Source organism: Malus sylvestris, chromosome 15, assembly GCF_916048215.2.
Source record: "Malus sylvestris chromosome 15, drMalSylv7.2, whole genome shotgun sequence".
Classification (NCBI taxonomy): Eukaryota; Viridiplantae; Streptophyta; class Magnoliopsida; order Rosales; family Rosaceae; genus Malus; species Malus sylvestris.
In genome coordinates this window covers 12,155,609-12,178,602 of record NC_062274.1, presented here as the reverse complement: position 1 = coordinate 12,178,602, position 22,994 = coordinate 12,155,609, and the positions used below count along the sequence as shown (strand labels likewise).

The following is a 22,994-nucleotide window of genomic DNA, read 5'->3' as shown; positions in this document are numbered from 1 at the left end:
TTCATTTATAAAAGCTCCAACTTCGAAAGCTTCATTTACAGAACTCTAGCTTCAAAGCTTCACTTGCAAAGCTTCACCTACAAAGCTTCAATGCAGGGTATACAAATACCGCCTCCGAACAACCGCCACTTCGGCCCATACATGGATTCAATTTGAAGTCTCCAGCCAACAGACACTATTGACCAAAGACTTGGGGGACTACATTATGTATCATATATTGGGCCTCAACTGGGCCTCATGAAAAATACTTGGGGGACTTAGCCCATTATTTATGTATTAAGGAGCGAGCCCTTATTCTATAAAATGGACTCCCTCATTTTCATTAGAGAGCACCCATTATTCATGGACTGAGGAATGAACCCTTATTTTATAAAATGGACTCCCTCACCTTCATTAGAAAGCAACGCCGCCAACTGAGCAACCGCCTCGCCGCGAGCATCACTCCTAACCCATCACTTATGTATTGAGGAGCGAGCCTTTATTCTATAAAAGGGACTCCCTCACCTTCATTAGAGAGCAACGCCACCAGCTAAGCAACCACCTCGCCGCGAGCATCACTCCTAACCCATCACTTATGTATTGAGGAGCGAGTCCTTATTCTATAAAAGGGACTCCCTCACAACCATTAGAGAGCATTACCGCCTACTGAGCAACCGCCTCGCCGCGAGCATCAACTCTAACTCATCATTTATGTATTGAGGAGCGAGCCCTTATTCTATAAAAGGGACCCCCTCACCTTCAAACGCCACAAGCCGAGCCAACCAAGGCAACATAAGCCATGAGTCGAGCAGTCTCGCAGCGTGTGCTACTTCTAGTTGAGCATCATTTCAGATTAAGCACCGCCTCATATCGAACATCAGTTCAAGACAACATCTTGTTACTTCGGCCCACACATGGACTGAATTTCAAGTCTCTAGCCAAAAGACTTTCTTGACTGAAGACTTGGGGGACTACTGTTTAAACCATATTCAGGGCCTCGTATTTAGATATCGTACAAATACTCAAGGGACTTAAATGTAATTATGTGATAAAGGAATGGGCAAATATGTAATAAGTGAGGAGTCCTTATTCTATAAAAGGACCCTTCACCTTCACAATTAGATGAGGCCATCTCCTAGGCCATCAGAGACCTCACTCTCACCCTCGGAGGCTTTGAATCTCTCTCCCTCACTTCTCAGATAAATACATAATCAGTGTGGACGTAGCCCAAACCTTGGGGTGAACCACAATACATCTTGTGTTATTTACATTACTTGCAGATTCACAGTCGGATTTAAGTTGTTCCAAGACCTCCGGTTTTGTGCATCAACATACTTTTTTATTTTGTAGTGTTGATGGTGATTCAAAGCGTTCATTTTATATGTTACTCTTGACCGATCAGATTTGTTAAAAAATGATGTTATTTAGTCGTCTAATAATTATCTAATAAATATACTAACTATGTTGTTCAATTAAACAGTAAAACTTTGTGAAGTGATCAGGGCCAGCCCTGAGGGTAGCCTAAGTAGGTGCCTGCCTAGGGCCCCCACTTCGAAAGGCCCAAAAAAAAATTTATATCCTGTAATTAACATATAAATATAAAAAAAGGTAAGAAATATCATAATTCATTTGTTAGTGTAGTGGAAATGTTGGCTTCATTTTTCTTTGGGGTGTTGAGTTTGAAACACGAAGCTGCCTTTCAGTCACTAGATTTTTCTTAAGTTTTCTTGTTTTTCAAATTTACTGCCAATCTGTCTGTCCAACTCCCAATCCATTTGTCCAAATGCATATAAAGTTATAAAACTCAAGTCTCTTTGCAATCTTTTTTCTTTCAACTTCTCATTTTCTCCATTTCTATCGAATGTTTAAATTAACTTCCCATTCTCTTCATTTCTATTGAATGTTTAAACTAACTATCATATGGTCTTAAAGATTGTATTTTAAGGTAATCAAAACTTTGAATTTTATATTTTTCTTTTCAATAACTTTTTATTCAATGGATTATTTTAATATTCTATTCGTTAGTCTGATGTTGATTTTAGAAGAACAAAAAACACAAGAGAAACAATTGGCGTTGAATTTATTATACTCGTCAATCAAGTTTTATTGTTAAAACTCTCTTGATCATCAAGTTTTATTGTTCTTCACTCTCAATCTTAAACAATTGACTGCAAACATTTAGTATATTTGTGTCTAAAAACATGAATCATGTAATGTTTAAATAATGTTTGTATATATATCTTCTTTTGATATTAATTTGTAATGATATTTGATGTGAAAATATAACTTTTTATGTATTTAGCGAATTTTTTTTATATAAATCAATGTACAAAGAACCGGAGATCAGAGAATTTTAGGACCCCACTTCGAAAGCTTGCCTAGGGCGCCCAAATTCTCAGGGCCGGCCCTGGAAGTGATCTTTGTGAACTATGACATTATAAAATAGAGAAGTGGTATTGGCACTCCAAAAATCTCATTTTACACTCTTCACAAGTGTATTTTTCTTTCCAAATATAGAAAGTTTGGAGTGTAGAATGAGATTTTTGAAGTGCCAATAACAATTCTCCTAAAATATTGCAAGATGATTAGAAGAGTTGAAAAAGAAAAATGAAAGTACGACTAAGAGGGTCAGTAACATATCCCCAACTTGAGGAATGACAAGGCATATAAGTTCCGTGATTTAACAAAAGCATTGGATTATCTTAAAGCCACTGTATTTGAGGTTCAAATCTTCACTTTTTTATTAGTGTAAATTAATATGGAACATCCCTTGTTATGAATAAAAAAAAAAAAAAACATTGGATTGTTTTTTGGCTTTGAAAAGGACATCTCCAATTGAAATGGCTAAACTAGCTTCGTCTAAAATTATAGCCTTGCAAAAAATTATTTTTAAATTAATAGTATCACACCATGCTCATATATCATCTCCAATCGAATAGGTAAACATAGCCCCTCAATAACTTATTAGTTTTAAGTTTATACTTTAAATTTATTGATTAATTAAATTAAATTATTGTTAGATGTTTTTAAATCTAATTGTTGAATTTGAATTAATTATTGCAAGCTAGGCTAAGAGGGGGAGGGTTACATTTGGCCAAATAATGGCCAAATGAGCTCTGTAGAATTATAGCCCGTCATCGGTTGGAGATGGATATTTGGGCAAATAATGCCATTTTTTGACTTTTGGACCTTTAACCCTATCCAGTAGAGATGGCCTAAACTTCATCTCAACTTAGTCCATTCTCAAATTTGATGATATTATTTGGGTGGTGTTATCCAAAAACATAGCTTTTTACCTTCTACACATACCTTTTTAATCTTCATCATTCCAATTCAATCATCGAAAATTAAGAAATGAGTGGAGAAAGTAAAAATGGCTTGTGAATAACACCATCTTAATTTGGGCTTTGTAGTATTTTGGATCATGATTGGAATTGCTTGATAAGCCTATAATTTGGACCTTTTTCAAATAGGTGATGTAGTTGGGGGGCATAGACTCATCATAGACGACGATCCCAAGAATGGCAAAAACATGATAAAGTCATGGCTCACATCTCATTCTTAAATCCCCAAAACATCAGAACCTCATGCCCATGCGTGGCCCAAACACAATGATACCATTGCATTTCTTGAGTTAGTTCTTTCTTGCAAAACTCTCTTTCAGAAGTAAAACCCTAACTCCATTTCCAACCACTTTTGTATCAATAAATTAATGTATTTCCAAACCCAAGAATGGTCGTTGAGTTGAGTTGAATTGAAACAAGAAAATCCCATCTTATTTGTTTATTTTTATTTATTTCATTTCAATAATTTAATCTCCGTATCTTTTTCTTCAGAAAATCACTACAGCTTCTGATGGCCATATCCATGGAGGTCAAGCTCCATCAGAAGGAAGACGGCCCGCGAGTTCTCAAGGTCCTAGAAGCTCTAAAACAAGCCTCCCACGAGCTACAGACCCACCCGATTCCCCACTCAAACTCATCCTCCGCCATTAACGCCCTCCTCGAGCTCGAGACCGAGTCCGACAACATCCTCTCCCGGGACCCACAACTATCCGCCCTCTCCCAGCACCTCGCCACCCTCAAAACCCTCGTCGAGTCCCTCCGCCAGTCCAGCGGCCACCTCAGCATCCGCTCCTTCCTTACTCGGTGCTGCTCGACTCACTGCCTCTCCAAACTCGCCCGGTCTATCGAGTCCGAAATTCAAGCTTGGATCGACCGCGAGTGCTTACATAGCTTGACGCGAGCTCTGGAAGAAGATCCAATTCGCGACGAGGACAAGTTGATCAAACTACTGACTCGGTTCGAGGACCGAGTTGCGCAGGGGTTCAACCATGAGTTGCAAGATTTGATCTTGAAGTCCAAAATTGTCACCTCGCTCGAGTCTGTTCTGTGCGAGTCGACTTGGTCATCGAAGCGAGTCAAAGAACACATTGCTTTCGCCATTGCAGCTCTGATCAAGTTCAATAAAGATGTTTTCGTGGGTCAAGTTTTGATTGGTCGGCCGACGATCAGCTCTCTGATAAAAATCGCGTCTCCGAACGCGATCAGAGTACTCTGCGCGCTCGTCAGGCTGATCAAATCGCCGCTCGTCGACGAGATCGAGTTCAACGGAGAAATACCCAATATCATAAGCTTCCTGAATTCCGAAGATTTGGAAATGCGAGTGATGGCGATGGTCTGCGTGTTCGAAATCGGGTATTTCGGGCGGAAGGAGGCTATTGACGCGATGCTACAGGAGGGGTTGATTGAGAAGCTTGTGGAGTTGCAGAGGTCGGAGCACGGCGGTGATTTGATGAGGGAGAGCAGGGAGAAGGGGTTCTTGGAGAGCCACCCGTTTTCGAGCTGCGTGGCGAGGTTCACAGTGCAGTTAGAGGTGGGGGAGGGGCTGAGGCAGCGGGAGAGGAGGGCGTTTAAGCAGCAGATATTGGTGAGAGTAAGGGAGGCGTCTATTTCCGACGCGGAGGCTGCCACCATTTTTGCGGAGGTTTTGTGGGGAGCTTCGCCTTAATTAAGGGGGTGAAAGAGAGGATAAATTTTTTATTCTGACGGGACGGGTGTTACACCACGTGTTTTTATACAAGTGGTGAGAAATTTTATTTTTTTATTTATTAACGTTTTAACATATATATCCTATTATTTGTATAATGACATAATTTGTAACACCTTGGATGATAGTGATAGTGAAAAATCTCTCGAAAGGGAGAAGGTGATATGATTGGCTTTGGTGTAATTCAAGAGGGTACACAAAAATTCAATTTATTTGTTTTATGTGACTAATTAGTATTTAGTGGTTCAAAACATTGACCTATGAAAAATTGGTTCAAATACATATCGTGCCCTAAATTGGTTCAAATGCAATCGATATTATTTCAAGTTAATCACGTATTGATATTGATAATTCGATGGGATGTGCTATTCACACACTTCAAATTACTTCTCACACACCCTTGTTAATTTCTATCATTTGATCTTCTTCAATTCTTCCGATCCAACGGCCGAAAATTAGAAGGGTGTGTGAGAAGTAAAATGAGGTGTGTGGATATCACATCCCTAATTCGATTGGTTTCATGATATTACTCACCTATACTCCCAACAGTTCACAACCTCACCCCATCCTGATTCCTGATGAATATTTTGTTCGGACACAGGTGTAAGTGTGTCACCTGTTTGCATAAAAAACTTGCCTACATCCTCTGAAGACACCACCGTCACATGATAGACTAATAATACAATGTTGCACGATTTAAATTTCACACAAACATGAGGTTTTAAGACACCGCTACTTTGGCCTCTTCCTACTTGTTTCCGACTAGCAGAAGAGAGCCCTTTGTAAGGTTTTAGGAATCAGAATATATATGTACGAGGGGATATTCTTAGCTTAGGCATGTTTCTGGGCTACCACAGATTCAGAATACGAATGATTGATGACAAATCTCTGAAATCTTTTACGAAGTTTGCCGAAAAGTCATTAGACAAGTTATCTGGAAGTCCATTAGACAAATTCAAAATCATTAATTTGTAGTTAAAAAAATGATCGAATACAGTTCTACCAAGAAATACAAATTTCATCCAACAATCATAAGATTTCGGATTTGGATAATTTTTGGTAAACATGATTTTTGAAGTAAAACATAAAAAATAGACCCAAGAAAGTAAACAATAACAATATAAATAACATGGACCATAAACATCATATTGATTTCCACCTATTGCTAATCCTATTTCAAATTATTTTGTGAATATCATAGACATAAGACAGACCATCTCTACGATTTAACTGTACACTTATTGCCTCAATTTACTTCACTACAAAAACCTCTTCAGTGAGCTTACTGCTTCACCGCTGCTCGGAGGCTGGCCGCTTCACTCAATAACACGTCGGTTAAACGCAAAAGAATGCTGCTAAACAATGGCCAAAAACAGATGCAGCTCGTTAGGATTCTCCCGTGTTGCCATCTTAAGCGAGAGCGAACATTTAGAAGTTTGGAACAAAGCTTCTGAAATTACCTTCTGTCCTCTTCATACAAAAAACAGCAACCAAAACTCATCCAATCTCCCTTTATTCATGAACTGTACTTTTAACATCCTTCTTCCGTAAAAGTGCCCAGAAAATTGTGAAAGCCGCAACCATACTGAACTGCAAATGATCAGTGCTACTTGTTTTGATGCTTATCTTACCCATCCTACGGTTATTCATATTAGCATTAACCGACACTCTCATATCTCGCCCCAGCCGGGACTCGGACTGTAAATTTCCACCCAACACCATCTCTTTATTGAAAGACAGGATAGTCATCATCAGGCTCACATTGTCATTTCTCACAGGGTAGTCTCTACCCCTCAACGTAGCTTCAACACTGCCACCATACGCCACTTGCTCAGGACCCATCATTTGGCCAACATTCATCACAAGTTTCAATCTCTTCCCAACTGATATGGTGTCTTCAAGCTTTCCGCCAATGTAATACTTGTTCCCAAAGGACGTCAATGAGAATCCACTTTCAGCAACATTGTGCCACAACTTCCTCAGCTTCGTGTTGCTGTGAAGCGTATAGATGGTATCTTTACCAGCAGACTGAACATCAAGACCTACAGAATATGTGGTCCCACTGTGGTCTAAGTAAGCTGCAGCACACTCAGATTGAATGCTAAAATCCTGCTTGTCCTTGCTCATCTGCCCTGCGACAGAGGTAAACACATTCCTGTTCACCTGCATAGCAGCTTCCAAGCTAACCCCATCCAAGCCCACATCATTATCCCATCCATGGGAATCAAGAACAGGTCTCATAATCCACTGATCACTTGTAACAAGGCAACGATACCTGTGTGCAGGGCAATTAGAGCCAAAACTTGGAGGGACCTCCATCTCTGGTAATAAAACAGCCTCTTCTTGGGAAGCCTGCTGACTGTCAGAATTATCACCACTTGCCATATTTTTCTCTTTGGAAAGCTTAACCTCCATCTGCCTACGATACTCTTCTTTCAACTGTTTCTTTAGATAAAGGGTCTCTCGATAATCCAATTCATCAAGATAGTCTTTTTTCTGTGATTTTGTTAATCTCTCAAACTGAGATTTTGTTAGAATTCGGATTGGAGGTAATTGATCATACTCATCTTCCTCCTGCGTATATGAAACCAAGCTCTCATCAACTTCAACATCCCCTCCACTTGGACTAATGGTAGAGCGATGACGTAGAAGAGACGAGAGGAGATGCGGCAGAGAAGGCACGTGAGTGGCATTTGAGGGCCCCAGATGAATGCTGTCTTGAAATTTCATGAGGATATTGACATCACTCAGAACTTTAGTACAAATGCATAATAACAAAAACTGGGATTTCCAAACCTGTCCGTTTGGAAGTATCTTTTCACCGGCGATATTTTTCCTACACTGAAGATGATTCTCAACTAACAACACAGGGTTTTCAATTCTGGAGTCAAACACTGCCTGGTGTATATAGTGCTGCACCATATCTGTGCTTTGCCTCACATATGATTCATAATTGACGGGATTCCCATCAAGTCCTTCTGGAAGTGCTAGGGAAGAATGTGTCATGACAAGAATGGTGTTAAACCAAACTGCAGGACCGAATACTTCGGTTATTTGCTTCAAGAGGGAGAAGTCATTGTAGCTAGTACTCATGAGGTCGAGGCGTTCGAAGAACAAAACGATGTCAGGTGGACTTTTTCTAATAAATTTCTTCACAGAGAGCATAATCTTCTTATTTCTGCGGAAATTACCAGTACATGATGGCAAAAAACCAGGGGTATCGATGATAGTTACTCGAATCCCATTCACAGTTCCCACAACCTCTCGAATACGATTTGTGCCAGGTCGAAATGCATTGGTTTCAGTCATCGTTTGGTCAAATATAGAGTTTATTGTAGCACTCTTGCCAACTCCTGTTTTCCCTAGGACAAGGATTCTGAGAGAGAAATCCATTTCAGGCAGGCCAGATGCCTCTTGTTCTGCTGCCACTGTTCTAGCTCTATCACTCCTGAGATTAACTCTTTTCAAATCTGATTCTTCTGCTCGTATCAAAGTAGCCAGGTGAATACGATAAAGAACCTTAGCCACCAGAACATTGTTCTGCGACAGACCAAGCCGTAAGAGGAGGCGCAAAAACTTAACTTGAAGATCGTCAATTCTTACCAAAGGATCCATCTTTTTCTTACCAGAGCGATTATGAGAGTGATCCAAATTTTCAACTACAGCATGCTGCAGGGAAGGACCAGACTGATTTTCCTGATCACTATTAAATGAGGTTGATGCGGCAGGATGGATGCGTGGTGTTACCAAAGTGTTCGAGTGAGCAGCACCTGAAAATTAGAAAACATTGATCTCTCTTCACATAGTCAAACAATGTACAACCCGTACATTGATATTGGTTTCCACTTTTTAGCATCTTTTACACTAAACAAAATTCTTAAACTAAAGAAGTGCACATCTTACAGTCAATCTTAGGAATCACTCATTAAGCACAATGGATGAAGTATCGGAAGGGCGGTATTACCTTGGTCATCAAACTCTTCATTGGAGGATTCCTCTCTAAAGAAATTGTCACTGCCCGACAATGGCCGAGGCAAAACCAAAGGCATGGAAACTAACTGAGAAGAAATCCAATCCTTAAGACTCTTCATCCTTCCTGCAAAACATTCCCAGCTGAAAATCACATATGTGCCTAACAATATTCCATCTTTCTGTAAATCTAATTCAAATCATAATACAAGAAAATACAGAGAAAATTAAAAAATCCCTTTTCATATTTTAGTTTAAGCTTCTAATAATTGCAACAAGTTTGCTTCTTTACTTAAGTAATTATAATACAAAAATGAAAATTTTACAGCTAGAAATGAGAATTCAATTGAAATTCATGAATTTCCTGGCTAATTTGAAAGAAAGGGAAGTAGAACTTTACCTGGAAAATACGAATTTTGCGATGAATATGCTTTTACTCTACGATTAGGAGAAGATGAGTATCGAAGCCATGGGAAACGAATCGAGAATTGGGGCAGCTCAGAAACCCTAATTCAGAGAGCCGAGGAATCGTAAGGGGCGACGAAAGAAAGGGTGTGAGAGGCTGAGGAGGAACAAGATGATGACGATGACTAGGAGCTTAGCCAGATAAGACAGAGACCGGAACCAAACACTTCCAAAACCAAAATATTAAAATATTGAATAAATTGTAACAATGATTTTTAACTCAATTGGAACAATGATTATTGAACTAAAAATACGGTCGGTCAACTTATCAAAAAGTGCAGCTATAGTCTCTCAACTAAAAATTCATTACCAATAATCTCTCAACTAAAAATTCATTACCAATAGTCCCTCAACTTTAATCCAATTAGAGAAATGGTGCCTTAATTTTAACCCAATTGAAGAAATGGTTCCTCAACTTTAATTATAGCTACACGTTTTTATGAGTTGAGGGACCAATGGTAATAAATTTTTAGTTGAGAGACCAAATTTAATTAAAATTAAAAGACTATTGATACAATTTACTCTAAAATATTTGGGATACTTTTTGCGCCCTAGAGAGAGGCGATTCACAATTTCAATTTTCACAAGAAAAATGAGATTTGTGCCTTTTATTTTTATTTTTTTTTTGAGAAAATCATAAAAATAAATTATCTTACTTTATTTTAATTTGTGGGTAAGTTTTTTTTTTTTTGTCTGGAAAGTGATTTCTACATTTCCTTTTTTTTTTCCTCTTGCATTGGTTCTTAGATTGAATGGATGGACAGTGGATCGAGAAAAATGAGGTGAGAAAAGCATAAATAAAAACATCATAAACTACCAAGAGTAGCATTTCAAATTTGAGCACATAACGAGAGAAGAAGCGCATTCACTCCAACCAATGTCATTACATCCAGGTCTGCACCTTGGCACATGTTCACAAATTCACAATACCATTAGGGGCGCACGGCCCAAACATAAAACAAGGTGCCCAATCTTGAGCAACCCATATCAAAGGCATCCATATGAGATACGAGGCAACTTGTAAAAAGAAAAATCTCAAGGTCCAAGTTGGATGCCATGGAAGCTTCCATGGATAAGACTTAGAACTTAAGAAAGTTGTCCCACATTGTACCAAAGCGAGGTCCATGCGACCATCCTAACTAGAGTCGAGAAAGTCAACAGATGAAACGCGTTCCAAATTCAATTCAACAAAGAACAGAAATACGTACGAATCCACTTCTGGCTTTTCTTGCATGAACAAGCCACCTCTTCTTCCTCCTCCCTAATTCCTCAGTCACAACTTCCCTATAAATACACAACATACTCTCTCCATCTCCCAATTCATCTCCCGACTCATAAAAAACTCCGAGGCATTTTCCGGGAAAAGAAAAGAAAATGGCGGTGGAAAGCAATCAGACAAGTGACCAAGAGATGGCGAATTCGCAACCGGAGCAGCAGGAGCTCAAACGGAAGAAGAGAATCAGATTGGCAATCTACATTGCTGTGTTTCTTGTGTTTCAGATCATAGTGATTACCGTACTAAGCCTCACCGTGCTGAAAGTGAAGTCGCCGAAGGTGCGACTTGGTGCCCTCAACGTGCAAAATCTCACGGCCGCCCCTGCAACGCCCTCGTTCGACGTGACATTCGCAACCCAAATCAGGATCAAGAACACAAATTTCGGCCGGTACAAGTTTGACGCAAGCACTATTAAGTTTTACTACGATGGCGCGACCGTCGGGCAAGTTAGCATTCCCAAGGGCAAGGCCGGAATGTGGTCGACCAAGAAGATTGATGTCACGGTGAATTTGAGTACCAAGGGGCTGCCGAGCTCCAAAAACTCCAGTCTTCGAACGGAACTGAGCACCGGGGTTTTGCGGCTGACGAGCGAAGCGAGGGTGAAAGGAAAGGTGGAGTTGATGATGGTGATGAAGAAGAACAAGTCTGCGAAAATGGACTGCACTTTGGAAATTAACTTGTCAACCAAGAAAATTCAATATTTGAAATGCAAGTGAACAAAAGGGATAACTTCTGGTGATATGTATGGCTCCTTTATTAAGATTTAGTTAACGTTTCTATAATATTACCATTTTTATTTTCGAAGAAGGCTAAAATTCATTTATTCGAGCGAAGTGAATTTCACAGTCTCATTTTCTACTTATGCACTCCTCTCGTATTCTTTAGATTGAATAAATTAAATAAGAATCCAATGACATAACAAAAAGAAGTGCATAAGAAAAAACGAGAGAGAAAATCACCACCTTTATTCAGCCACATTTTTTCGGATCTTGGATTACACAAGTTATGTTGCTACCAAAGATTAGGGTATGGTAACAACACAACTTGATATGTGGACGATTCGAATTCAGGGTAAGAACACAAATTGACCATTGTTGTTACTTATATTTAACTTTATATGATAAACTCTTTTCACATTTTAATTTGATTCAAACTCAAGATACAGTGACGGATTGTCCTTACTAACTTTAACTCTTATTTACAGCGTTTATCTAATTCAAAACCAGACGCTAAAACATTACTGTTGAATGAAAAAATGAAAAAAATTGCACAATGACTTCAAAAACCACCACATTTGCATCCTGTTGCATGAAAGTTCTTTTTCTCCAAAAGTTTTAAGTTACTTTAGGCTTGGCATTTGCCATTTGCCAAAGCAAAACCTGACGCTAAAACTCTACTGGCTGGAAAGAGAAAACAACACAAAACCGCAGAAGACCGAAGGGCGATGTGCATTAATCTCTTACAATGTAAGAAAAATGGACAATGACCGGTTCTGATGAATGAAAGTTACAGAAGAAATCCAAACTCTCTTTTACTAAGTTCGACCATGATCATCATCATCATCGTGTCGTCGTCGTTATCATCATCATAAACAGTCCTCTAGAAAGGGAAAAATTCGTTCAATTCTACCTCTGGTTACTAATTCGAAAGCTAAAAGCATGCTCTAATGAAAGGCTAACATTACGCTGAGGAGATTGGCAGGAAGGATCAACAGATGAAAACGAAGTATCGAACAACAGAGAGGAACAACTTCCGGCTTTCTGTTGCACCGTTTTTAACTTAAATCTTGAATAGCAGCCCACCGTGTGTGGCAAAGAACGGAGCAAACACAAGAGACTCAACGGCCATAAGCTTGATAAGAATATTGAGCGATGGTCCAGACGTATCCTTGAGAGGGTCTCCAATGGTGTCACCGATGACTGCAGCTTTGTGGCATTCTGATCCTTTTGGACCAAGGGTCCTTGCATGCTCCGAAGCACCAGCCTATTACACCAGCCAAAATCCAGACGATAAGACAAAGCTAAAAGGCTGATACAGCTTAATCATAGCCACAAAAAAGCATTTGTAAAACCCATCAAATGCTTACCTCAATGTATTTCTTGGCATTATCCCAGGCACCGCCCGTGTTGGATGCAGATATGGCAATCTGCAAATGCAAACAGGTTTTATTCAGATTTAGCATAATTGACCCAAACAGATAGACGAGTCAACAGAAAGAAAGATCAATCCATCAACTGTATCAGCATTACCTGTACACCGGAGACAAGGGATCCAGCAAGCACGCCAGCGAGAGTTTCCACACCAAAAAAGATCCCAACAATGAGGGGCGTAAGCATGACAAGGGCACCAGGTGGGATCATTTCTTTGATGGAAGCATCAGTCGAAATCTTAACACATGTAGCGTAGTCCGGCTTGGCAGTGCCCTCCATGAGACCTGGAATGGTATTGAATTGCCTGCGCACTTCCTCAACCATCTTTAAAGCTGCACTTCCCACACTCTTCATTGTCATGGCAGAGAACCAATACGGAAGCATTGCGCCCACCAACAAACCAATAATCACTTTCGGGGTCAACACATCAACTGTTTCGATACCAGCACGGCTGACAAAGGCACCAAATAGAGCAAGGGACACAAGAGCAGCAGAGCCAATTGCAAATCCCTACAAACAGAAGCACACGTGACTCAGTGACGTTTAAAATTTTAGTAATAACTAGGATTGATAACTAGAGGTCAATTCCTCGGACCATCAATGAATACTTAAGAGGAAATTCCAAACCTTTCCAATAGCGGCAGTGGTGTTTCCTGCAGCATCAAGAGCATCAGTTCTCTCTCTGATTCTGTGGCTCATGCCTGCCATCTCAGCAATGCCTCCAGCATTGTCGCTGATGGGACCATATGCATCAATGGCTAATCCAGTTGCAATGGTGCTCAGCATTCCAAGGGCAGCTACGGCAATCCCGTACATAGCTGCAAAGCTAAAACTAACAAAAATGCAGACTGCAATGGCAAATATAGGAATAATGACGGATTTGTATCCCAATGCAAGGCCAAAAATGACATTGGTCGCAGCTCCAGTCCGGCAAGAATCAGCAACATCTTGCACAGGGCTACAGCATAATAGAGAGCAACCATTAGATTCAAAGACAATTAAACTAGATACGGTAGAGCGGTAAACCCCAAGAAAACTAGTTACCTGTACGCATTGCTTGTATAGTACTCTGTTACGAACCCAATGATAAGCCCAGCCCACAAACCAACTCCGACACATAAGAATAGCTGCCTGCAAATTCAATTCAGCGTTCAGATACAATAAACAGATAGAGAAACATACAAGTAGAAATATAACCGCAGAAATCTCCTTAATCACAGCACTGATGACAATAAATTTTCGAAAGAAGCAAAGCTTACCAGCTCTTCACAACTTTCTGTGTTCCGAAATTGAAGATTGTGAAGGAAGATGGAACAGAAATCCACGTAGCAATCGCAACTCCAACAGTCATGAGTACAGTAGAGATGATGAGCTGCTTCTTCAATGCTGGCTCAATTTCCTTTACAGCCTTGATCTCAAAGAAATCGGTTGCAAATAGGGTGGTGAGCAGACAAACAAGGATGCCGATGGAACTGACAATGAGAGGATATAGCATTGCAGTTAACTCGTGATTGATCCCAAATGAGGAAATGGAAGCAACCACAAGGGCAGCACACGATGACTCAGCATAGGATCCAAAAAGATCAGATCCCATGCCAGCTATATCTCCAACATTGTCTCCGACATTATCAGCTATCACCTGTACAAATGGAAAACATCAGTTTTGGAGACACGGAGAAATTAAATTAATAGCTTCAAACAAATTTCCAAATGGTGGTGTATCTCTTACAGCTGGGTTCCTTGGGTCGTCCTCGGGAATATTTCTTTCAACCTTGCCGACAAGATCTGCACCGACATCAGCAGCTTTGGTATAGATGCCTCCACCAACTCTGCCAAATAGAGCCATGGAAGATCCGCCAAGACCATAGCCAGTTATAGCCTCGAAAAGACCACCCCAATCATCACCGTAGTACAACTTGAAGAGATTGATAGCAATGTAAAGAACCAACAGACCACTTGAAGCGAGGAGAAATCCCATCACAGCTCCTGATCTAAATGCAGTAATAAAAGCCTTCCCAACACCTTTTCTTGCCTCCAATGTTGTTCTGGCATTTGCGTAAGTAGCAATCTTCATCCCGAGGAATCCAGAAACCACTGAAGTTATGGCACCAAGCAAGAAGGAAACGGTGCTGAAGATGGCAGTGGCGAGAGCTGGTTTGCATATCTTGGTTTGGTCATATGTACATGCTCGGACACTTGTGCTAAATCCCTCCACGGACCCAAGGAAAAGGAAGATCAAGATTGCAAAAGCGACCATGAAAGCACCCACATACTTGTACTCCGTGAAAAGGAACGAGGTTGCTCCTGTATCACACAAGCATCAACAAGTTAGTGAAACATAAACTTGACCAACAATTTACCAATTCCACCATAACTGGCGTTCAGCCGAACAAGTCCGAAAACTATCATTTGGACATGAACATACGAGTTAACAAGAATTAGACCTCAGGAGGACACATTACGAAAAAAATAGAAGATTTTATCAGTTAAAAAAATAATAGGTGGGTCCTTCCCATTCCTACCAAATAATATAAAATAATAAGGACTAAATAATTGGTGCACCAAAATTCAAGAACAATCGACCATAATCCTACTAAACATATTAATAATGGAATCACACAAGTCGTTAATCTGTTGAAAACATAATTAGAACCAGTAAACACAGCGGATAAAACGACGTCGGATCCACAAAAAGAAGACAACTTTATTTTTTTCTCTGTTTGGCCTGCATACTGGACAACTCAAAGCTCAAACAGAACGGACATAAACACAACAATTAAGCATACAAACCGAACCCAGAAAACCAAATGAACAAATCCGACGTCGTTTTATCAATCAGAATTTCAAAAGACGTGAAATTTAGAGAGAGACAGAGAGAGAGACAGATGTGGAAATGGACCTTCGGAAATGGCGGTTTGGATTTCGGCGCATCTGAGGACGACGTTGTGATCATTACCGCCTTCTTCCTCCTCGATGAGGTAATCGTTGTACCCATTTTTGTCAGCGCCGCCGGAATTGGAGTCCCGGCCGCCGCCTGGGGAGAGCTTAACCTGCGAAACGTACATCCACTGGACCAAGGAGAAGGCGATGCCGATCACCGCGCACAGCGGAATCAAAATCTCCGCCCCGAGATCTGGGAGTATCGTCGCCCCCATAGCTCCTTTGCCCAACAGAGGAAACACAGAGAAACAGAGGAGGCTTGGAGTTCAAGAGAGAGAAAGAGAGAAGAGAGAGTGTGAACGAGAGTGTGTCTGTGGATGGTTAGAGTGGGGTTATATAAGTGAGAGAGAGATGGAGATTAGCATCATGAGTGTGGCTGTTTAATTATATTTATTTAAAATGTTGAAACAAATTTTAGAAAAATAATTAAGGATAAAATTAAGAAAATTAGCAGATGTTTAGTTCCATCCATGGAAAATGTCCGAGTCTGAGGTAAAAACCCTAATCTTTTTCACACGGTCAAAATCTATGCTCTCTTTCTTCCTTTTTTTAGATGATCCTTCCCTATTGGATCCTAAATTTGCGCAATTAATCTCTTTAATTTAAAATTTATATTTGGTTGAGTAACAGCTTTTATAATTAAAAAATATTTAAAATATTTATTTTTTGGTGAGCAAAAACAATCAACAGGGTAATATTTCGTTAGTAATAAATTAAATCTCGAATATGTTTTGAGTTAAAATTTTATTATTTTAATGGCTAACTGCACAAAGCAGTTACGCAATTTCCATAAACATTATTAGTGTAGCCACTAAGTTTAAACTTTTGTAACTATTCGTTGTCTTGTATTATATAACTAATCGTCGTCAATACAAGCATTCAAACTACGTGTATAATGTTTATCGATGACTTTTAACACGTATTTGCTATTATACTGCAATGGACTTAAACCATCTTAAAGTGGTTAAAATTTATAAGCCAGTAAATTCGGCTAAATTAACTATTGAATAGCCACACTATTGAACGAAAGTTTATTCCGTTCCCCGACGATATTTTCCTTCTTTACTAGGGTTTTATCCTCTTTGCACTTTTTATGTTTTTTGTTGTGGATTTGTATTCTATTTTGTATCGGCTGACACGTGTGATTACTGCTCCATGTTACTCACATCTTCTTAAATTTCTTTGTTGCGTAATTAGTGAACGAAAAATAGAGCCTAAAAAACAAAAATATTTCATTTCCAAATAATAACGTTTGTTAATTAAAAAATATTAAAAATAAAAAACGTATGTGGGCCAGAATTAGTTAATATTTGTGGTCGTCTGGTATTAATTAATTTTGTTGAAAATTGAAATTGTAATTTAGGTAAGGGAAATTTTATTTAAACCCATTAATCCTCTTTCCACACCCAACTTATAAATTTTGTCCCACAAACTTACCATTTTATCCTCAAATACAAAATTTACATGAAAAAAATTACACAAACACGTAAACCCACCCAACCACCTACCCTGGCAACAACCAGACTTGATTCTAGTCATCATTCCATAAACTGTCACCAACGATCTACTCTTTATCTCGTCGTTTTTCAATTCTTCATGCCCAATTCCATGGGACTGGATTTTGGTCTGACTGTTATCTCCTTAAACCTTAATGAACTAATTATAAAAACCCAGCAAATAATACAATTCACCATCATCAATTCAAGGTTATTTGTTATTGCATTCTGTTGATTTGTAAAGGTATGACTCCAATTACTTTGTCCTCCAAACCCTTCTTAGCATCTGCATCAACAATTGCAGAACAAAAGTTAACCCAATTGCTGATCTTAGCATATGCAGCACCGATTCATCATCACCTCGCATCTGATATGAGGCTCTACGTACTGCAATTTGTTCAGTCATCACCAATTTCATGTTCTTTGAGTCTCTAACTATATATGTAAGTCTTTCCCCCTCTCTGTCAATGAGCACCGCATTACAGTACTGCAAGAATACAATTTCATGGATGTCTTGATTACTGCAATAATACAGTTGCACTACTGCAAGTCTGCAATAATACAAGTTCGATTTGGTTATGACTTATATATGCAGACCTCCGGCAATCCCTTTTTGTTGTTCTTCTCCATCCTCCGGCAATCCCTTTTCTGAATTCCGGCAACCCACCCAGCCACCAATTGTGGCTTTCAGGGCCATTTCGACCCACCCATATATCCCCAGTTGATACTTTCTTTCTACACCCAACTTTTCTTTAGGGCATAATTGGAATATAAATTTTAACAAAAATTTAATGGGTGTAGAAATAGGTTTATTGGGTCCAAATAAAATTTCCCTTTAGGTAATTGTGGTTTTGTCCTCGTAGTCTTGAATAGATATGGCGGGAACAACCATGCATGTGATTGGTTTGGGACGTGCGACATTATCCTACCACCTATATTTTAATAGATAATATATTTGATCTGCATGCACATAGAGATCGATCGTCGAATAAAATAATTTTTTAAATATTATAATTTATAAATAAGACGGGAAGCCATGCATGGTTGGCTGGTTGGTTCTTGGTTGGGTGATCAGTGAAGGTGGGACTGTGTTATCGTGTCCGGCCAGTGGTCGTCCATGCCAGCCTGCTTTCTTCTCAAGGACCACCTTGCAGTTGCACCATTTCCGATAGATTTGGCTCACCATAATTCATCATAATTTACATCCATCTGAAAGGCTCTCGTTGCTAACCTTTTGGAGTTCTGCTACAAAAATCCTAAACAAAATTGATGAAAGTTAGATTTTCAATAGTTAATGATTTGGATTGTAAGTCAAGAAATTAGCAATGACAGTAAAATAATTCAAAGTCACAATATTATACTGTAAACTACTTGAGTTGATTCTTAGAGAAGAAAAAAATAGAGACCAAAACCCCACTTAAATCTTCTTGTTGATTGTTGCAGCACCAATAAAAGTAATATTACTCTATATATACAAAATTGATGCACTCATATATGTATTGTAAATGAGTTTTATACAATAACAACGTATCTCTCTCTTATGTCAGCACTGTATAAGTTATGTCGTTTTAATATAATTATTTGAGACATAAATTATTGTTTGTAATAAGCTCTATGACAATTAAATATGAATATGGAAATGAAGATTGGATTCCGATAAGAAGATGAACATGATTATGGAAGAAGCTTTGACAAAAGCGGCATCAACTTTTTCGTACACAACAAACATTTTGAGTTCCAATAACTAAAAAGGGGAATTCGAAAGGAGAATAATATAAAGCCAGGAAAGCACTATATATGCTAGTGCCAAGAGTTTTCCGGACACGTGGCGGTTATGTGAGGTAGTCGTGTCAAGGGAATTTTTAAAAGTGCTTATGTGGAAAGTCGTGGAAGTTCCTCCTTTGATCTTCATTCAAACAACGTAGTCCGCTTGGGCCGATGATTGGGGCTTCAGTTTTGACGCTTAGATCTCAACCACCATCACAATTTAGATATGGATAACGTCAAAGAGATTAAATTTATAGACAAAATTTAGAAATTAAATGACAGAAAAGTTGATCATTGGATTACTACTTAAGCGTTAATAAACGTATAAATTTTTTATTGGTTACACATTATTTGGTTTCCAAATTTTGTTTATAAATTTAGTCTCCTTAGCATTAATCTTTAGATATAGAGTTTTGAACCTATAATTTTCTATTGACCTCTTTTTACACCAAAAAAATAATCTAAATATTATTGTGAATTAGCATATCAATTTCTAGAAAAAAGCAATCAAGAATTATTTTTGTCAAGTTCTGTTAAACGCTACAAAGTGAGATTTATGGTTATATTCTTATCTCGCCTAACAATGTGGATAGTAACTTCAAGCCCAAACCCCAGCTCAAGCATAAAGGTCTTGTGTTTGCAAGCCATTGCACTTTACCTACTGGCTTCTAGCCCCCTACTGCCTTGTTATGCATGTTGAAACGGGCATGGTAAAGAAGTAAGGTGTCAACGACAAAATACAATCGTGCGTTACTATCTCCTATCACGTACATGATCACGTTGTAACATGGTAAGATCATCTCGTATTGTAGCAACCATGCCTTCAAGCACGGATTTAGGATTTAAAAGTAGGATGGGCTGAGATTCGAAGGGAATTGCCAAAGCATGAAATTTTAATTCCTCTATAGGGGAATTTGGAAAATCAACAATTTTAACCTACTTAATGACTTTTAGCCATCACAAGCAGGTATACCATGCGTTGCTGTGAGGTTTGAAAAATTATTGACAGTATAGAAAATATGTGTTAAGGAGTAGAGTTTATATACATATATTACCTTCACGTGTACTGTTGTTCCTTGCAAAGATATATGAAATATAAATATTATTTATATTAATCATGAGATTGCATATTCCATGTTTTCTCATCTCAAAGGCAAAACCTCTACTCGATCTGTCGTAACGACATCACACATCCAATAATGCCATGCCTGAGAGAAAAATCGAGAACGAATAGCATAAAAAGCCATGTAGATTAAAAGTGGTATAATTTGAGAGAAACAAAAGAAACTCACCTAACCCAACTACTCCACACCCTGTTCCAAGTTCAATCACAGGTTTTCATTTCACTTTTTTTTTCTTTTTTTTTAGTACATCGATATTTTTTACACTAAAAGTGTTGGAAAAATAGGGTATAATTGCTATAATAAATCACAAAGAAAATCAAGAAATAATTCATGAAATTATATATCACAATCATGCATGCACATGAGTAACCAATGTTAAATGAACATGATATAATGGATTAGAAAAACCTAGAAAATACAGTCAAGGCAAGTGTTGGACACTTTGTTCTTAAGACAAGTTTACGCCCCAATACGGTGCTCATGGTTGATCGGTGCATGTCTCTCAAGATACAATGACCACGTCCTTGTAATAGTAGCACTCCAAATCATAAGGCTTTATGAACCACAATTGTGTTGAAAGCTCTCTCATATAAACTCAATGAGACTCTATAATATTTAATGCACTATATGTATGTATGATGAAAAGTTATCTTGTGATTATAGGGGGCTTCCCTATTTATAGAATGTGAGATACATTTTTGGAAAGTATGTGACTATTCATGAAGAGTTAAAAGTTGCAACTCTTCATTTGAGTAGACACATCTTTCTACCAAAAGGCTCAACTTCTAATTTCCATTCAATTAATAAATTTAATAATATTATTATTAAATTTTCCAACAATCCTCCACATGAATGGAAATTGACTTAATACCATGCAAATGACAATGCAGACATTAGAGAGAAAATTCAGTAGGAAAAGTACCGCATCGGGATAGGTGGCTTTTGGCTTTGAACCTTCCGTAGTGAATTACTATCGGATTTACTTGGCTAATCAGTGAACGGGATGTTTTGAACTACTCAACCGTTTATGTAAACCAAGACAATAGTTGTAAAATCCCACATCGCCCAGGGGTGTGGGTCCTGTAAGCTTTATATGTATATTCTCATCTCTACCTAGCATGAGGCATTTTGGGAGTTCAATGGCTTCGGGTTCCATCTGAACTCCAAAGTTAAGTGAGTTCGCGCGAGAGCAATCCTATGATGGGTGATCCACTGGGAAGTTTTTATGTGAGTTCCCAGAAACAAAACTGTGAATGCGTGGTTAAGGCCCAAAGTGGACAATATCGTGCTACGGTGGAGTCGAGCCCCGGATGTGGTGGGGGCCCGGGTCAGGATGCAACAATTTGGTATCAGAGCCAATCCATGGCCGGAAGTGTGCTGACGAGGAGGTCGGGCCCCTAAAGGGGGTGAATTGTAACATCCCACATCACCCAGTGGTGTGGGTCATGTAAGCCTTATATGTATATTCCCATCTCTACCTAGCATGTAACCTTTTGGGAGCTCACTGGCTTCGGGTTCCATCGGAAATCCGAAGTTAAGCGAGTTCGCGCGAGAGCAATCCTATGATGAGTGACCCACTGGGAAGTTCTCGTGTGAGTTCCTAGAAATAAAACCGTGAAGGTGTGGTCGATGCCCAAAATGAACAATATCGTGCTACGGTGGAGTCGAGCCCGGGATGTGGTGGGAGCCCGGGTCGGGATGCGACAATTTGGTATCAGAGCTAATCCTTGGCCGGAAGTGTGCTGATGAAGAAGTCGGGCCCCTAACGGGGGTGGATTGTAACATCCCACATCACCCAGTGGTGTGGGTCATGTAAGCCTTATATGTATATTCTCATATTTACCTAGCACAAGACCTTTTGGGAACTCATTGGCTTCGGGTTCTATCGGAACTCCGAAGTTAAGCGAGTTCATGCGAGAGCAATCCTATGATGGGTGACCCACTGGGAAGTTATCATGTGAGTTCCCAGAAACAAAACCGTGAGGGTGTGGTTGAGGCCCAAAGCAGACAATATCATGCTACGACGGAGTCAAACCTGGGATGTGGTGGGGGCCCGAGTTGGGATATGACAATAGTAATCACATAATACCCTTCCAGACACCTCGTGGTTGCTTGGTTGTGTTCATTTTGGCCTTGAACAATTCTTGGTTTCTCATGAGTGCTTTTAGAGAATTAAGCCCTTAAAAAAATTCTCACAGGAACGGCCCCATTCCTTACTCATGATAGGTGACTTCCCATTAAGAGTATCCTGCAGTACCCCACTTTTTATTTCCAAGTATAGGAATCATTAAAAGCAAAGCTTATCCTAAATACGTTGCAGATAACACTATTTCATCATAGGACATGGGTAAGAGATTATCTCCGTAGTGCTCCCATTGCATCATCCACAATTCGGTTGTCCCTTTGAATCTAGATCTTAGGATCTCCAGTCAGCTAGGTTGGGTTACCATTATGGCGATTCTTAAGACGTAGACTATTAACCAATTCCCCTCGATGATACAACTTACACTCTAGTCAAACCTTTAAAAATTGGTACCACTAGGTTGACTACTCATTATATGACCATCACAAATTTTATATCCATGCATGGAAATTATTTCCTTTTAGAGTAGTTGTTTTCCAACGTAATTTCTCCAAACATGTGTTTTGGATTTGATAAGTAATTTGCTAACACTTGGGTAAACTCCCCCCACATTTAAGGTATTTATTGAAAAGTCTAAAACCTTTCAATACCTTAAAATACCATTGCAAGAAATAATCTTTATCACTTTCTAGAAGC

General features: G+C 39.2%; 4 protein-coding genes across 10 annotated transcripts; 2 read left to right on the top strand and 2 right to left on the bottom strand.

The window, feature by feature from the left end:
- The first annotated feature begins 3,512 nt into the window (after positions 1 to 3,512).
- Positions 3,513 to 5,258, top strand: LOC126604210 (uncharacterized). Of its 4 annotated transcripts, none has more exons than XM_050271366.1 (2): positions 3,513 to 3,722; positions 3,816 to 5,258. In XM_050271366.1, the coding sequence occupies exons 1-2, from the start codon at positions 3,712 to 3,714 to the stop codon at positions 4,987 to 4,989; spliced, it is 1,185 nt and encodes a 394-aa protein (XP_050127323.1). In that variant the 5' UTR covers positions 3,513 to 3,711; the 3' UTR covers positions 4,990 to 5,258. The 4 variants fall into 4 exon arrangements, with proteins under 4 accessions (XP_050127323.1, XP_050127324.1, XP_050127326.1 ...); XM_050271367.1 differs by having other exon boundaries at positions 3,517 to 3,645; XM_050271369.1 differs by having other exon boundaries at positions 3,523 to 3,612.
- Positions 5,259 to 6,149: 891 nt separating this feature from the next.
- LOC126604209 (translocase of chloroplast 90, chloroplastic-like) lies at positions 6,150 to 9,629 on the bottom strand. Of its 4 annotated transcripts, none has more exons than XR_007616524.1 (4): positions 9,398 to 9,628; positions 8,993 to 9,124; positions 6,489 to 8,798; positions 6,150 to 6,383 (listed from the first exon to the last, which is right to left on the bottom strand). XR_007616524.1 is itself a non-coding variant. In XM_050271365.1 (3 exons), exons 2-3 carry the CDS (start codon positions 9,117 to 9,119, stop codon positions 6,541 to 6,543), a joined length of 2,385 nt encoding a protein of 794 aa, XP_050127322.1. In that variant the 5' UTR covers positions 9,120 to 9,187; positions 9,398 to 9,629; the 3' UTR covers positions 6,150 to 6,540. The 4 variants fall into 4 exon arrangements, 2 of the variants coding, with proteins under 2 accessions (XP_050127322.1, XP_050127321.1); XR_007616523.1 differs by having other exon boundaries at positions 6,150 to 6,380; XM_050271365.1 differs by having other exon boundaries at positions 6,150 to 8,798; positions 8,993 to 9,187; positions 9,398 to 9,629.
- Positions 9,630 to 10,836: 1,207 nt separating this feature from the next.
- On the top strand, positions 10,837 to 11,454 carry LOC126602669 (late embryogenesis abundant protein At1g64065-like). Its single transcript, XM_050269581.1, has one exon. The coding sequence runs from the start codon at positions 10,837 to 10,839 to the stop codon at positions 11,452 to 11,454; it is 618 nt and encodes a 205-aa protein (XP_050125538.1).
- Positions 11,455 to 12,167: 713 nt separating this feature from the next.
- LOC126603877 (pyrophosphate-energized vacuolar membrane proton pump) lies at positions 12,168 to 16,160 on the bottom strand. The gene is made up of 8 exons (XM_050270881.1): positions 15,788 to 16,160; positions 14,618 to 15,192; positions 14,148 to 14,527; positions 13,933 to 14,019; positions 13,516 to 13,846; positions 12,988 to 13,398; positions 12,825 to 12,884; positions 12,168 to 12,721 (listed from the first exon to the last, which is right to left on the bottom strand). The coding sequence occupies exons 1-8, from the start codon at positions 16,041 to 16,043 to the stop codon at positions 12,518 to 12,520; spliced, it is 2,304 nt and encodes a 767-aa protein (XP_050126838.1). The 5' UTR covers positions 16,044 to 16,160; the 3' UTR covers positions 12,168 to 12,517.
- Positions 16,161 to 22,994: the final 6,834 nt, after the last annotated feature.